This window comes from Rhinoderma darwinii, chromosome 4 (assembly GCF_050947455.1).
Source record: "Rhinoderma darwinii isolate aRhiDar2 chromosome 4, aRhiDar2.hap1, whole genome shotgun sequence".
NCBI lineage: Eukaryota > Metazoa > Chordata > Amphibia > Anura > Rhinodermatidae > Rhinoderma > Rhinoderma darwinii.
The window spans coordinates 171,609,737-171,625,486 of record NC_134690.1 but is presented as its reverse complement, the minus strand read 5'-3'; the positions used below and the strand labels follow the sequence as shown (position 1 = coordinate 171,625,486).

At 42.8% G+C, this 15,750-nt stretch overlaps 1 protein-coding gene across 5 annotated transcripts in view; it reads right to left on the bottom strand.

Moving 5' to 3' along the window:
• DVL3 (dishevelled segment polarity protein 3) overlaps positions 1–15,750 on the bottom strand; it is a 97,118-nt gene that overhangs the window by 15,590 nt on the left and 65,778 nt on the right. For all 5 annotated transcript variants that reach the window (XM_075861877.1, XM_075861876.1, XM_075861880.1 and 2 more), the window contains one exon: positions 9,056–9,191. In XM_075861877.1, coding sequence (XP_075717992.1) covers positions 9,056–9,191 — 136 coding nt within the window. The remainder of the gene's footprint in view (positions 1–9,055; positions 9,192–15,750) is intronic.

Here is a 15,750-nt window from a genome sequence, read left to right as displayed (position 1 = left end):
TTCTAATACATAGGCCCCTCAAAGCCACTTCAGAACTGAAGAGGTACCTTAAAAAAAAGGCTTTTTAAATTTTCTTCAAAATATGAGAAATTGCTGTTTATGTTCTAAGCCTTGTAACGTCCAAGAAAAATAAAAGAATGTTCAAAAAACGATGCCAATCTAAAGTAGACATATGGGAAATGTGAACTAGTAACTATTTTGGGTGGTATAACCGTCTGTTTTACGAGCAGATGCATTTAAATTCTGAAACATGCTATTTTTTTAACATTTTCTCTAAATTTTGCAATTTTTCACCAATAAACAGTGAATATATCGACCAAATTTTACCACGAACATGAAGCCCAATGTATGGTTGTGTTCAGATAGCACCGGTATCTTTGGGTGCTCGAGATAGGGTCCCAACCCGGATGTAGGTTAAGAATTGTAGTCTGCACACCTTGATTGTGTTCAAAATTATATTTATTTGTTTCTCAGGATAAATGCCAGAGGCTATATGTGCAACGTCAACGTTTCGGTCGTAAGACCTTCGTCGGGCACTGAGCCGTACTGGGGACTTGATCGATCTGAATGTACAATGCGTAGTAGCTATAACAGTAGTTATTGGCTGTGTGTTTGAGGTCGTTGTCCTGCTGCAGAATAAACTTAGAGCCAAACAGATGCCTCCCTGATGGTATTGCATGATGGATAAGTATCTGCCTGTATTTCTCACCATTGTGGACACTATTAATCCTGACCAAATCCATAACTTCATTTTATGAAATGCAGCCCCAAACTTGCAAGAAATCCCCACAAAGCTTCACTGTTGCCTGGAGACACACATTATTGTACCGCTCTCCAGCGTTCCTGCCAACAAACTGCCTTCTGTTACAACCAAACATTTCAAATTTTGACTCGTCAGTCCAGAGCACCTGCTGCCATTTTTCAGCACCTCAATTCCTGTGTTTTCATGCATAGTTTAGTCACTTGACTTTGTTTCTACGTCAGAGGTATGGCTTTTTGGTCCAAATTTTTCATGAAAACCACTCTCGGCCAGACTTCTGCAAACAATAGATGGGTGTACCTGGGGCCACTGGTTTCTGCCAGTTCTGAGCTGATTGAAATCAGAAGATGTCCAGCACTTCCAAGGGAAGTAAGCATGATGTGCCTTTGATCTGCTGCACTAATTTTCCTTGGCCAACCGTTGCGTCTACGGTCCTCAACATTGCCTATTTCTTTGTGCTTCTTCAAAAGAGCTTGAACAGCGCATCTTGAAACTCCAGTCTGCTTTGAAATCTTTGCCTGAGAGGGACCTTGATGTTGCAGTTTATCTACCTTGTGAATTGTTGCTGTCGTCTCAATCTTGCCATGGTGGACCTGTGACATGAAACAGTCTACCACAACCTCAACTTTGTAGCAGAGTTTGGCTGTTCCTCACCCAGGTTTTAAGCATCTTACACAGCTGTTTCTGTTACAGTTAATAACTGTGTTTTAACCTACATATGAATATGATGATCATAATCACCTGTTTTGTATAATTGGTTAATCATACACCTGACTAATTCTACAAAATCCATGACTTTATGCAAGGGTACCTAGAAGAATTGAAGCTGCTTTGAGGGCAAAGTGTGGTCACAGCAAATATTGATTTGATTTAGATTTCTCTTCTGTTCAATCACTTTGTATTTTGTTAATTGATTTTAAAAAAAATGTATTTTTTTTAAAGCATTCTTTTGCAGAATTATTCCACAACTGCCTAAAATTTTTGCACAGTGCTGTGTGTATATATACTAGTCCTTCTCAATGAATTAGATCAAAAAGTGAATTGAATTACTGAAATAAAATTAAGAAAAGTGAAACTCCTATTGTATAGATTCATTATACACAGAGTGATCTATTTCCCACATTTTTTTCTTTTAATGTTGAGGATTACGGCTAACCGTTAATGAAAACCCAAAATTTTGTGTCTCAGAAAACTAGATTATATAAGCCCAATTTAAAGAGGCTCTGTCACCACATTATAAGTGCCCTATCTCCTACATAAGGAGATGGGCGCTATAATGTAGGTGACAGCAGTGATTTTTATTTAAAAAAACGATTTTTACCACTTTATTAGCGTTTTTAGATTTATGCTAATGAGTTGCTTAATGCCCAAGTGGGCGTATTTTCACTTTAGACCAAGTGGGCGTTGTACACGGGAGTGTATGACGCTGACCAATCAGCATCATGCACTCCTCTCCATTCATTTACACAGCGCATAGGGATCCTGTTAGATCGCTGTGTGCGGTCTTATACTTACACATTAACGATACTGAAGTGTTTAGACAGTGAATAGACATTCCACGGACTGTCTATTCACAATCTCTGCACTTCGTTACTCTGTCTGTGGTAGTTACAGCAGAGGACGCGTAATCTCGCGAGATTACGCGGTAAATGACCGGTTACAACGAGATCACGCTTCCTCGGCTGTAACTACCATAGAAACAGTAACGAAGTGCAGAGATTGTGAATAGACATTCCGTAGAATATCTATTCACTGTCTAAACACTTCAGTATTGTTAATGTGCAAGTATAAGACAGCGCATAGCGATCTAGCAGGATCCCTATGCGCTGTGTAAATGAATGGAGAGGAGTGCATGATGCTGATTGGTCAGCTTCATACACTCGCCTGTACAACGCCCACTTGGTCTAAAGTGAAAATACGCCCACTTGGGCATTAAGCAACTCATTAGCATAAATCTAAAATCGCTAATAAAGTGGTGAAAACAGATAGATTTTTTTTAAATAAAAAGCACTGCTGTCACCTACATTATAGCGCCCATCTTCTTATGTAGGAGATAGGGCACTTATAATGTGGTGACAGAGCCTCTTTAAAAATGATTTTCAATACCGAAATGAAGGCCTACGGAAAAGTATGTACAGTATATGCACTTAATACTTGGTCGGGGCTCCTTTTGCATGAATTACTGCATCAATGCGGCATGGAATGGAGGCGATCAGCCTGTGGCACTGCTGAGGTGTTATGGAAGCCCAGGTTGCTTCGATAGCGGCCTTCAGCTCGTCTGCATTGTTGGGTCTGGGGTCTCATCTTCCTCTTGACAATACCCCATAGATTCTCTATGGGGTTTAAGTCAGGCGAGTTTGCTGGCCAATCAAGCGCAGTGATACTGTGGTTATTAAACCAGGTATTGGTACCTGCCCACACTGCCAAAAGTACCAAGTCCTGCTGGAAAATGAAATTAGCATCTCCATAAGGCTTGTCAGCCGAGGGAAGCATTAAGTGCGCGAAAATTTCCTGGTAGACGCTGCGCTGACTCTGGACTTGATATAAGTATTTGGTGGATATACTGTACATACTTTTCAGTAGGCTAACATTCCGATATTGAAAATCATTTTTAAATTAGGCTTATATAATATTCTAACTAAATTTTGGGTTTTCATTAACTGTTATCCATAATCATCAACGTTAAATGTAAAAAAAAAACCTGGAAATAGATCACTCGGTGTGTAATGAATCTATGTAATATATAAGTTTCACTTTTTGAATTTAATTACTGACATAAATTAAACTTTTGATGATATTCTAATACATTGGGTAGTAGGATGTATTATATATATATATATATATAAATATATATACACATACATACACACACATACATACATAACCGTTCAAAAGTTTAGGGTCACTTAGAAATTTCCTTATTTTTGAAAGAAAAGCAGTTTTTTTCAATGAAGATAACATTAAATTAATCAGAAATACACTCTATACATTGTTAATGTGCTAAATGACTATTCTAGCTGCAAACGTCTGTTTTTTAATGCAATATCTACATAGATGTATAGAGGCCCATTTCCAGCAACCATCACTCCAGTGTTCTAATGGTACATTGTGTTTGCTAACTGTGTTAGAAGGCTAATGGATGATTAGAAAACACTTGAAAACCCTTGTGCAATTATGTTAGCACCGCTGTAAACAGTTTTGCTGTTTAGAGGAGCTATAAAACTGACCTTCCTTTGAGCTAGTTGAGAATCTGGCGCATTACATTTGTGGGTTCGATTAAACTCTCAAAATGGCTAGAAAAAGAGAGCTTTCATGTGAAATTCGACAGTCTATTCTTGTTCTTAGAAATGAAGGCTATTCCATGCGAGAAATTGCCAAGAAACTGAAGATTTCCTACAACGGTGTGTACTACTCCCTTCAGAGGACAGCACAAACAGGCTCTAACCAGAGTAGAAAGAGAAGTGGGAGGCCCCGCTGCACAACTGAGCAACAAGACAAGTACATTAGAGTCTCTAGTTTGAGAAATAGACGCCTCACAGGTCCTCAACTGGCAGCTTCATTAAATGGTACCCGCCAAACGGCAGTGTCAACGTCTACAGTGAAGAGGCGACTCCGGGATGCTGGCCTTGAGGGCAGAGTGGCAAAGAAAAAGCCATATCTGAGACTGGCTAATAAAAGGAAAAAATTAATATGGGCAAAAGCACACAGACATTGGGCAGAGGAAGATTGGAAAAAAGTGTTATGGACAGACGAATCGAAGTTTGAGGTGTTTGGATCACACAGAAGAACATTTGTGAGACGCAGAACAACTGAAAAGATGCTGGAAGAGTGCCTGATGCCATCTGTCAAGCATGGTGGAGGTAATGTGATGGTCTGGGGTTGCTTTGGTGCTGGTAAAGTGGGAGATTTGTACAAGGTAAAAGGGATTTTGAATAAGGAAGGCTATCACTCCATTTTGCAACGCCATGCCATTCCCTGTGGACAGAGCTTGATTGGAGCCAATTTCATCCTACAACAGGACAATGACCCAAAGCACACCTCCAAATTATGCAAGAACTATTTAGGGAAGAAGAAGGCATCTGGTATTCTATCTGTAATGGGGTGGCCAGCGCAGTCACCAGATCTCAACCCCATAGAGCTGTTGTGGGAGCAGCTTGACCGTATGGTATGCAAGAAGTGCCCATAAAGCCAATCCAACTTGTGGGAGGGGCTTCTGGAACCATGGGGTGAAATTTCTCCCGATTACCTCAGCAAATTAACAGCTAGAATGCCAAAGATCTGCAATGCTGTAATTGCTGCAAATGGAGCATTCTTTGACGAAAGCAAAGTTTGAAGGAGAAAATTATTTGAAATAAAAATCATTATTTCTAACCTTGTCAATGTCTTGACTATTTTCTAGTCATTTTGCAACTCATTTGATAAATATAAGTGTGAGTTTTCATGGAAAACACAAAATTGTCTGGGTGACCCCAAACTTTTGAACGGTAGTGTATATATGTATATATATATATATATATATATATATATATATATATATATATATAGATAGATATAGTATTTTATGTAAAGATATGGCCTTCCAAAATATAGGGAATTTACAAATTTGTTAAGATTAGTTTGAATTAGGGATGTCGCGATACCAGAATTTGGACTTCAATACCGATACTTCGTTTAGTATTGCGATTTCGATACCGATTCGATACTTTGCCAACAGTAATAAAAAAAAAAAGTTCTTCCGTTTTCTGATGTGAGGCGCGTGGTGTGATAATGAATTTAAACTCCATGTGCCTCACATTAATAGTAATTAACCCCATCATGTTTATCAGTCATAATGGGTTAATATGTAAGGTACATGATGGGGTTAATTACTATTAATGTGAGGCACATGGAGGTTAGATTCATCACACCTCGTGCCCCACAATAAGTTATAGAAAGCAGTTTTTATTTTTATTTTTTTACAGTGTACACATCATGTGGTGCAGGTTATTACGGCCGTGCCAATACCCAATATGTGAATACTTTATGTATTGAGACTTATTTTAATGTTTAGGGTATGTGCACACACACTAATTACGTCCGTAATTGACGGACGTATTTCGGCCGTAAGTCCCGAACCGAACACAGTGCAGGGAGCCGGGCTCCTAGCATCATACTTATATACGATGCTAGGAGTCCCTGCTTCGCTGCAGGACCACTGTCACGTACTGAAAACATGATTACAGTACGGGACAGTTGTCCTGCAGCGAGGCAGAGACTCCTAGCATCGTACATAAGTATGATGCTAGGAGCCCGGCTCCCTGCACTGTGTTCGGTCCGGGACTTGCGGCCGAAATACGTCCGTCAATTACGGACGTAATTAGTGTGTGTGCACATACCCTTATTGTAAAAAAGGTGTATGTGTATTTTTTTTTTCATTTAATATTACTTTGTTTTTACTTTATTTTTAAACTTTAATGTACGGATATATATCTATATGCCAGTACATTAGCCTGTGTACTCATAGTATACAGACAGTTGTTAGGACATATCTAAGTATGCCCTAACAATAGGAAATATGGTATGACAGCCCTGGGGTCCTTCAATGGACCTTGGGCTGTCTGCCCATATATGGTATGTCCCTCAATTGCGTCACAAGGAATTTCTGTGACGCGATCCATGGGCATCCCCCCTTCTCACTTCCTCTTGAATGCTGCAGTCAGCTTTGATCACAGCATTCAGGGGAATAACGGCGGAGATGAGAGGTTTCTTTGATCTCTGCCGTTATAGAGCGGGGCTGTGGCTGTGTAATACAGCCATTGCCCCACTCCTGACAGTAAGTGCACGTGCGGTCAGCATGAGGTGATGCGGCCGGCACTGCACTAGAATAAGCGGCGGCGCAGGCACTGAGGACAGAACAGGGGGGTGTTTTGAAGTCCGCCCGCCATGTTCTGTCTTCTGTGCCGCCGCTCATTAGTGCAGCGCCGGCCGCATCAAATCATCCTGACGGCGCGCACATGTCAGGAGCGGGGCAATGACTATTACACAGCCGCAGCCCCGCTCTTATACATTCATGTATTACTATACTGAGCTGTGCGGGCGCACAGATAAGTATCGAAATACATGATAACGGTATCGAACCGTTTGGGGATGCAGAGTATCGAAACAGTATCGAAGTTTCGATGCATCGTGCATCCCTAGTTTGAACATATTGTGGTTTAGGGGCTTAGTGATAGTATGCAATATCCCTAGTGGTCTAGATTGGTTTAGGTTGCCATCTCCACTTCTCTAGGGTTGTTGAGGGGTTAACTGTAATACACTGGAGGTATGGGGTAGGTTAAAGATTAAACAGCAAATAATTCTGGTTTTGAAAAACAAAGGACTACAATGCATCTTAATATACCGATCTATGCTGATTAATTTCATGATTTATCTTTATAGTTACATTGTGCAGCTTCTGTTACAGAGCTCCAAAATAGGGCTGGGCAAATTCTGACCAATAATCGAGGTTACATGTTCAATTAACTGTGATTTTTATTTAACGATTATTTAGGTCACATCCATTTTTTGCATGCCCCTCCCCCTATTCTCATGCTACGCCATTGAATTAATATTTATCCCGTGCCTGCGGTGCACTACTATATATAATATACCCCTGGCACTGCCCCCACACAGTATATTGCCCCCATAGTGCTCCCCACACCATATAATGCCCCGATAGCTGGCCCCACACAGTATAATCCCTTCATAGCTGCCCCACACAGTATAATGCCCCCATAACTGTTCTCCCCACAGTATAATGTCCCCATACCTGCCTCTACATAGTATAAGTGCCACAATAACAGACTTCAACACCGTATAATGCCCCTATAGCTGCCCTCACACAGCATAATGCCCCCATAACTACACCGCACACAGTATAAAGTCCCCCCTAGCTGCCCCCACGCTGTATAATGCCCCCCACAGCTGCCCCCAATAGTGGCTGCTAAAAATAATAATATACCCACTCACCTAACCCCATTCCAATGACGAGTGGAGGAGATCCCTGTGCTCCTCTGGTGTGTGCAGCTCGGAGCAGACAGGCGCGATGACATCACTGCCTCCTGTCCAGCGATACATAGTGAATGGTAGAGCAGGGACCTTACGTTCCCCTGCTCTACCATTGTTTCAATTGTATCTGCGTCCTGAAGATGCAGATACAGTTTAAGCTGAGAGAAAAGAATTGATAAAACCGAAATTCGCAAGAGGACGTTGATTAATTGTGCTGAATTTCTATTTTGATTAACTGTCCAGCCCTACTCCAAAATCACTCTACCCTCACTCAGTCAGAGGTACATGATAAAATTCTGCCTGGAGCGACCCCTAGGGGCAGAACACTGAATTCTTTCATTGAGCGCAATACTAGATGAAGAAATCCTTATGTTAGGAGCTCCCCCTATTGCCAGGTACCAGCAGAAATAATTTAGGCATAGTGAGGAAGAAAAGCGGGGGGGGGGGGGGGGGGGGGCTGTGTCCAGGTGCTAGGAAATGGCATTTCCCCTGGTGCCTCTGCAACATAAAAATTTAAGAGACTTTGTGCACATACAATGCATAATTTATTTGCACTGGTCCCGAATTACAGCCTGGATTATAGTCCAATACAGCATTGACATGACTCTTTTTCCAACAGCAACCATCAGACAAGTGCACATCCCAGATTTAGTGATTAGGGAATACTCTAAAATCTGTAGAATTATAAATGCAGCTCTGAACTTTAATACACACTATGAAAGATATGTAATACAATGCATTTACAAAGTTACTCATCATTTCATGTAGATCAATTCCTCGTAAAGACTTTAAAATGATGTTAAATGAATTACGATAGATGTTCAGTGAACAACACAGTTCTGCCATTGTGGGTAAAGAATTTCATAGCGATTTCTGCTACATGTGATACAAATTCCCCAAAAAATAAATAAATCTGGAAATCAAACTCAACTTTGCCACCCACATGAGAAATTTGTCGGTGGATCTCATGTCAGTTAAGATAGACCAATAGTGCCGTAACAAAACGTAGATGTGACAGGTAGGACTTTTATCTGTCTGAAGCTTTACTTCCCATTAGATGCAGTGACAGCACTTCATCTCCCTCCCTCCATAGAAAAAGCATCAGTGTGCTTAAACAAATAATGCTAATGCAATATACGCATTCATTTTTCATCACTTTCACTACGAAGCTCCCATGAGTATTAAAATACTTGAATTATGAATAGTTAAAAATGATTAAAACAATAACGGTCTGACTGTCTAAATTAAAATGGTTAGACTTCAGCATACCTGCTCGTAGAATCATCCTCTTCAGAATCAAAGAAGCTAGTTGAGTCCAGCTCACTGCTCATTAGGGTGGACGAGCTTTCATATCCTCCAGTATCCCTGCGCCTCTCCATCTTTGATGTCCCATTAAGCCTGGGAGCTGCAATGGAAAAATCCGGTCAACCCAATTTAGAACGTCAATTCAATTTGTTCAATACAGAATAATATCCTGCTCATTGAATGAACACTATGAGGCTACATTCACACGATAGTGAAAAATGGCCCTCGAAAAATAGAACAGGTTCTATTTTTGCCTGTTTTCCCGGCCCGACGGGCCCCATAAACTTTAAGTGCTGAGCCCATGGTAGCCCTTGACGTCACTGTCCATATATGGCCCAATGGCGCCATCTACTGGGGGTGTCTGGCACAATCGACAGTGGGCACTGTGTGTCTATGTGGGCACGATCGACAGCAGGCACTGCAGTGTTTTCAGAGGGTTGGAACGAAAAAAGACCTGACAAATGAAATCCATCCGCTTTTTTCTAACGGCCATGAAAAACCGATGGCAAACGGGCATTAAAAATGGTCAGACTGAAAATTTTGACACACACGGGTGCAAAAACTGCCATTTTTTTTCCACGGTCGTGCGAATAAAGCCTCAAAGAATCCAACAAAAGGGGTATTTATGGGTAATCTTTTGGAAAGGTATATAATCTATACAAACACTCAGTATTATATTTTTATTGCACGTCACTGGATATTTTCAGTGATATGTACATAAATATAATAATTTGATGTCTGAATGTACTGATTATACAGAGTGCTCAATTATATGCATCTCTACCTGCAAAAACAAATCTGTCAAATTTAACCTCCAGCACTGGAGGAACTTCCATTACAAAAGGTAAATTTGCACACATTTTTTTTATTAAACAATGATCCCCGACTCCTTGTATAGATAACCAGCAAACAGATGTTTACACGACTACGACAGATTTTAAAACATACTATCGGTGGTACAGTAGCACAGGTAGGAGGACTAATCTGACACAGTGATGAATAAGGATCATTTTTATGTATGAATATTCAATTCGTACCAACGATAAACAATACTTTTTTTTGGTTACCATTTTGTGCATTTACGCTGCTAGATTACCTTATAGGCACCTCACACAGAGGAGGTAGTGAAGGAATAGGAGACAAAATTAATGGCACAATGTGGCTGGTGCCATTATGGGCACAAGATGGGACAATGTAGCGGACATCATTACAGCAGGAAATTGTGGCTTACCAAGTATTTGTGTAGATTACCATCATTGGAAACTCAAGTTGAGCTGTTGAAGGATATATCATTTCCAGTAAATAATAATAGGAGAATTAAGGCCCTTTTCACACTGAGTATTTTGGAGGATGAAAAAATCTGCTGCAGATTTTGACCAGCCTGCACTTTATTGCCACTGTGTTCGCTGCGTTTTTTTGGCCGCGGCCATTGAGCGCCACGGCCCAAAAATGCCACGAAAAACGCTTTCTCTGCCTCTCATGGGAGGTCAGAGACGGAACTGCGGGAAGAATGAGCGTGAAATCTATGGGAGGCGGTTTCGGGCGTTTTTAGTGCCGATTCCGATGCGGTTTTAGCATCAAAAAACTATAAATGACATACTTTAAAAGAGAACATAATGATATACTTTAAAATATTTAAGTACTGGTGGGAAAAAACACGGTATAGATTCCAAAAGATTGTGGTATAGACTTGCCTAAAAGACAAAATAAACCTCAATATGAAGAAAATACCCCCCAAAAAACAATAGCATAACAAAAGCAACTCTTCACAACTTTCTGTAAACTTCTGAAATAGTTTTGAGAAATTAGGAAGAGAAAGACGTCTGCGGAGAGAGGGCTGGGCTAATTGCACACAGAGCAGAGGGGGAAGCTTCCCACTGCAGCAAGCTGCTTCCCAGACATATTTTAGTCTGTGGCTGTGAGAAGGAAGTAAGGGTGGGGTTCGGGAGACACACAATGCCTACAAGCAGTATAAACTGACGTTTTTTTTTTTTACGGTGCTTACTTCACATAATATTATTGTTCTTGTTTTATATTTTCTGATTTAAATTCTCTTTACTTAAAAGCTTGAATGAGTGTATACTGAATTAACAAAATAAAACGTTACTTCCCAGCCCTGATCTGCTTTCATGGTTGCTTGAGAAACTGTCCGTTGCTTCAACAACACATTATCTATTTTGTTAGAGGCAGCTAGAATCACTTCATAGAAGTGTGAACACACCTCCCCCATACAAAGCAGTCCCCAAGATATCAGCTCGAGGATGACTTTGATGCTGGATATATATTAGAAAGCTTCAGTGTTTACAGAAGCTAATAAACACTAATTCCTGGAACACCCCTTTTATTACATACATTATATCATTACAGGTGGGATCCTTTCACACAAATAGTAAGGCCTCGTTCAGATCTGCACTGGAGGCTCCATGCTGCGCTAGCATTTCTGGTAAAAGCACGGATACCCCGAAGGATACCGGCCGCTGGGGGTGTCCGGGGTGCAACTGAACCACTATGTCCGGTATTTTCATTGCTCTGCTCCTATGTGGAAGCAGAGCAACACAAATACCTAACGCAGATGTAAACCCACAACAACATGCAGGCAAGTTATGAATGAATTATGTGAAAAGTGTAAGGTGGCATTTACACAATGCATGTTTGGCATGTGTTCAGACTAAGCCAGAAAGGGTACAGCACCCTGGAATTAATGGCGCTTTAAAATAAATAATAAAGAACAGGGAATCTTCTGATCAAGGCCCTAGGCTGTACTGAGTAACGTGTTAAGATTTATAAGGAACACAGATTAAAATGTTTTTTTTTCTGGGATAGAACATTGATGGCTTATCTTAAAGATAGGCCATCAATGTGAAATCTGTTGAGAGGTGAACATCAGGACCCCTGCTGATCAGCAGCCTAACACAGCCCCCCTGTAGGTAGTGCCACACAGCCCCCCTCTAGGTAGTGTCACACAGCCCCCTCTAGGTAGTGCCACACAGCCCCCTCTAGGTAGTGCCACACAGCCCCCTCTAGGTAGTGCCACACAGACCCCTCTAGGTTGTGCCACACAGACCCCCGTAGGTTATGCCACACAGACCCCTGTAGGTAGTTCTACACAGGAACCTTTTACATATCACCCCCTACCATAGATGGCACCCCCACCTTCCTTTCTGTAGATAGCGCCACTATTCAAAGAGAAGAAGTCCCTGACTTCACTGTCCATATATGGGACAGTGAAGTCAGGGACTTCTCCTGGAGTGGAAACACCGGCCTGTGGCCGGGTATTCCGCTTCAGAAGTCCCTGGCGTCGGGGGGGCGCATGCGCGCAGCTTAACATGGCGGACGTATTCTAGCCAGGCTCCGCACCTCGTGAAGGCAACCCAGCATACATACCGCTAACAGCAGGCATCGGACCCCTAAAAGAGGCAGGGGAAATACCTTGGATGCTCGGGCATCCATCTATGGCCAGAGGGAGCGGCAGACGGGGTAAGCAAATCCAGGCACAAAGATCCGTGGCGGACATGCTGATGGCGGCGCCAAACATGGCGGAGCAAGGCCTGCAGCAGCAGCAGGAGACACAGGCACAGACACAGCCCGGCACTATCGCAGGATTATCCTGTGCTCCTGAGGGAGCACAGTAGTGAGTCACCTACGCAGGCACTGGAGGATTCTCAGGCAGAGGGCCCGATCCCGGACCTAGGAATGCCGCAGCCATTGCCCGCTCACGTGGTATAGCACCCGTTCATGCCACCGGTCAGTAACACTGCCCTGTCAGAAGACGCCATTTTCTCGTGCATATCACGAGCCATGCAAGCGCAGATGGGAGAAATCAGCTCCAAAATTGCCGAAGTTCATCAGGACCTTCATAAAGTAGGGGCTCACATGTAGGCTATAGAAACCAAAATGATCTCCATCACGACCAGGGTTAACCAGAACAACAGATTTATGGAAGACCTACAGGGGCAATTGGAGGTGGCGAATACCAGAATTGAGGACCTGGAAAACAGATCCCGACGCTATAACTTCAGGATCAGAGGGGTCCCGGAATCTCAAACAGATGTGCAGGCGGTGGTTCGTATGCTACTTACTACCCCGATACCCGATATATCGGAATCTCATATGGAAATTGACCGGGCACACAGAGCATTGACAGCCATGAGGCGGGATGGACTTCCCAGAGATATAATAGTGAAACTCCACTATTATTCGGTTAAAGAGAAAGTGATGGAAAAAGCTTGGAAGCTTCCGGTGATCACCATTTGTAACACCACGATACAGATATTTGCGGATTTGGCTCCCCAAACAATACAAAAAAGGCGGATATTGGCGCCCTATTTTGCAGACCCTCAAACACTATGCTATTCCGTATCGGTGGGCATTCCCATTTCGTCTCCTCTTTATGCGCAACAATAGGCAATATGGCTTCTCTACGCTACAGGAAGGGGAAGATCTTCTGAGGGACTTCAATATCCTACCGTCACCGGACACATCCAGCTCTTCTCGTTTACATATACAGGAACCTCCGTTGTCGCCTATCTGGCGCACGCAAGGTGGCCGTCAAGATGGGCCCCGGGAACCGAGGGTGCACGCTCGTCGTCAATCCCCCATGACAGGTGGAGGGATAGCTCAATTCATTTTTCTTCATTAAGGATCACAAGGTCTTCAGAAAACACAGATGTTGTGCCCAAACATGATGCTTCCTAGTTGCAGCCCGTTGCAGTTCCTAGATGGATGGGAGCCTCGATTCCATTTGTTGAGTTCGTCCTGGAGTTGTCAGACTTCCACATATATCATCGGACCTTGTTTATAGTTTGGCCCGGACATTACGAGGAAAGAACTTGTTATCCTGGAGTCGCAGTGAGTTCGCGTTCCGGCCATATATATATGCTCAGCTAAGGATGCAATGTTTATTTTATATCACTATTAGTATATGAATGCATATTATTAACATGTGTTTACCTATCTTCCCTGTTATTGCTCCCACTTGGTCCCGGTTAAGGGGCGGTATGAGGGATACAGGGGGGGGGGGGAGACATAGCGGGGTGTAAGGGAAAGATTTTCCACCTAGTATGCTCAGGGATGGTATGTGTTACGGGTCCAAATGTCTATATATGTATTTATGGATATGCTTTGCCTTCTCGACGGTCTGCTGCCCCCATTTTGCAGTCCTTCTTGACTGCTTAGTCGGTAGACTATGTTCAGTATTACTGATATTTTGTGTCTGTTATTGAATGTTTCCCCCCCTTTTTTTTTTTTTTTAGAGGCCATGTCATGGGACTCTATAAAGCAATGTGATGTCAATGATAGTTACCTATGTTAGCAATAACTATATTTATATGCCTTATATTTGGAAGGAGTTTTGACGTCATAACAGACATGTAATGTGAGTTTCACTGCAGGCCATGTTGGTCTAATATTCTGCTCAATTGTATTATTGATTTTCAAAAAGTTGAGACTCTGCGAGTCTGTGTTATTATTTTACAAAAACTGTTTAATAAAAAACTATTGAAACCAGAAGTCCCTGATGTCACTGTGTCCATATATGGACAGTGACTTCTGCTGGAGCGGAATCCCCAATCCCCGGCCACAGTGTTGCCGAAGCTGTGGCCAGGGATTGGGGATTCCGCTCCCGTAGGGAGCAAAAAAATACCCTCTTCCTCCTCACATGCACTTCGCACTGTGAGGAAGAGGAGGAGGAGGAGAGAGCGACGGAAGACACGGCCGTCACTCGGAACACATTCCAGTGATGGCTGTATATTACCTGGCCCCATAGACTTCTAACGGTCATGTGAATAGCCCCATTTGGGGTCTATTTTTCCTACTGCAGCCGTGTGACGGCTGTTTTTTGAACGGCCGGGAAACCCTGTCCTTTTGAATAGGGCCTAAGGGCTCATTCAGACGAACGTGAATAACATCCGTGTGCTGTGCAGGGAAATCACGTATCAATAAGACGTGCCATCCGCAAGCACACTGATGCATAACGGACCAGATTCACGCGTGTTTTTTCACGAGCGTGAATCTGATACACTCACACGACAGTGAAAAATGGCTGTGTGATGGATGTTTTTTTTAACAGCCGTCACACGACCGTTTTCAGAATTATGAAGTTCTATGGGTGTATTCACACAGCCGTTTTTTTTTGCTGTTTTTTTTTTTTTTTAACGGCCCGTGAATACGGTCAATCAAAAAATAGGACACGTCCTATTTTTGCCCATTTTCACAACTTGACAGCTCAATGGATAATTTTTTAACTGCTGTCTTTCTAGAATCAATCCTTGTAACGGCCGGTAAAAGGGATCCTGGCCGAGAACTCCCTGGACACCACATGAGCATCAAAACGTCACTGTCCATATACGGACAGCGACGTCAGGGGCTCCCTCTGAAACCCCCCCATAGATAGGACCCCCCATGTAGATAGCACTCCCCTCGTAGATGGCACACCCCTCTCTAGATAGCGCTACTGTAGCTCCATGTAGGAGCAGAATCGGCAACCAGAGCCCGCTCTGGTCGGGGATTCCGCTCCAGGAGTATATGGACAGACGTGTCAGGGGCTCCCTCTAGGACCGGAATCACCGAGAGATTATGTTCCTGCAGGGAGCTACAGTGGCGCCATCTATGGGGGGTGGGGGGGGGCGTGCTATCTACATGGGCACTGTGGCACTACATGG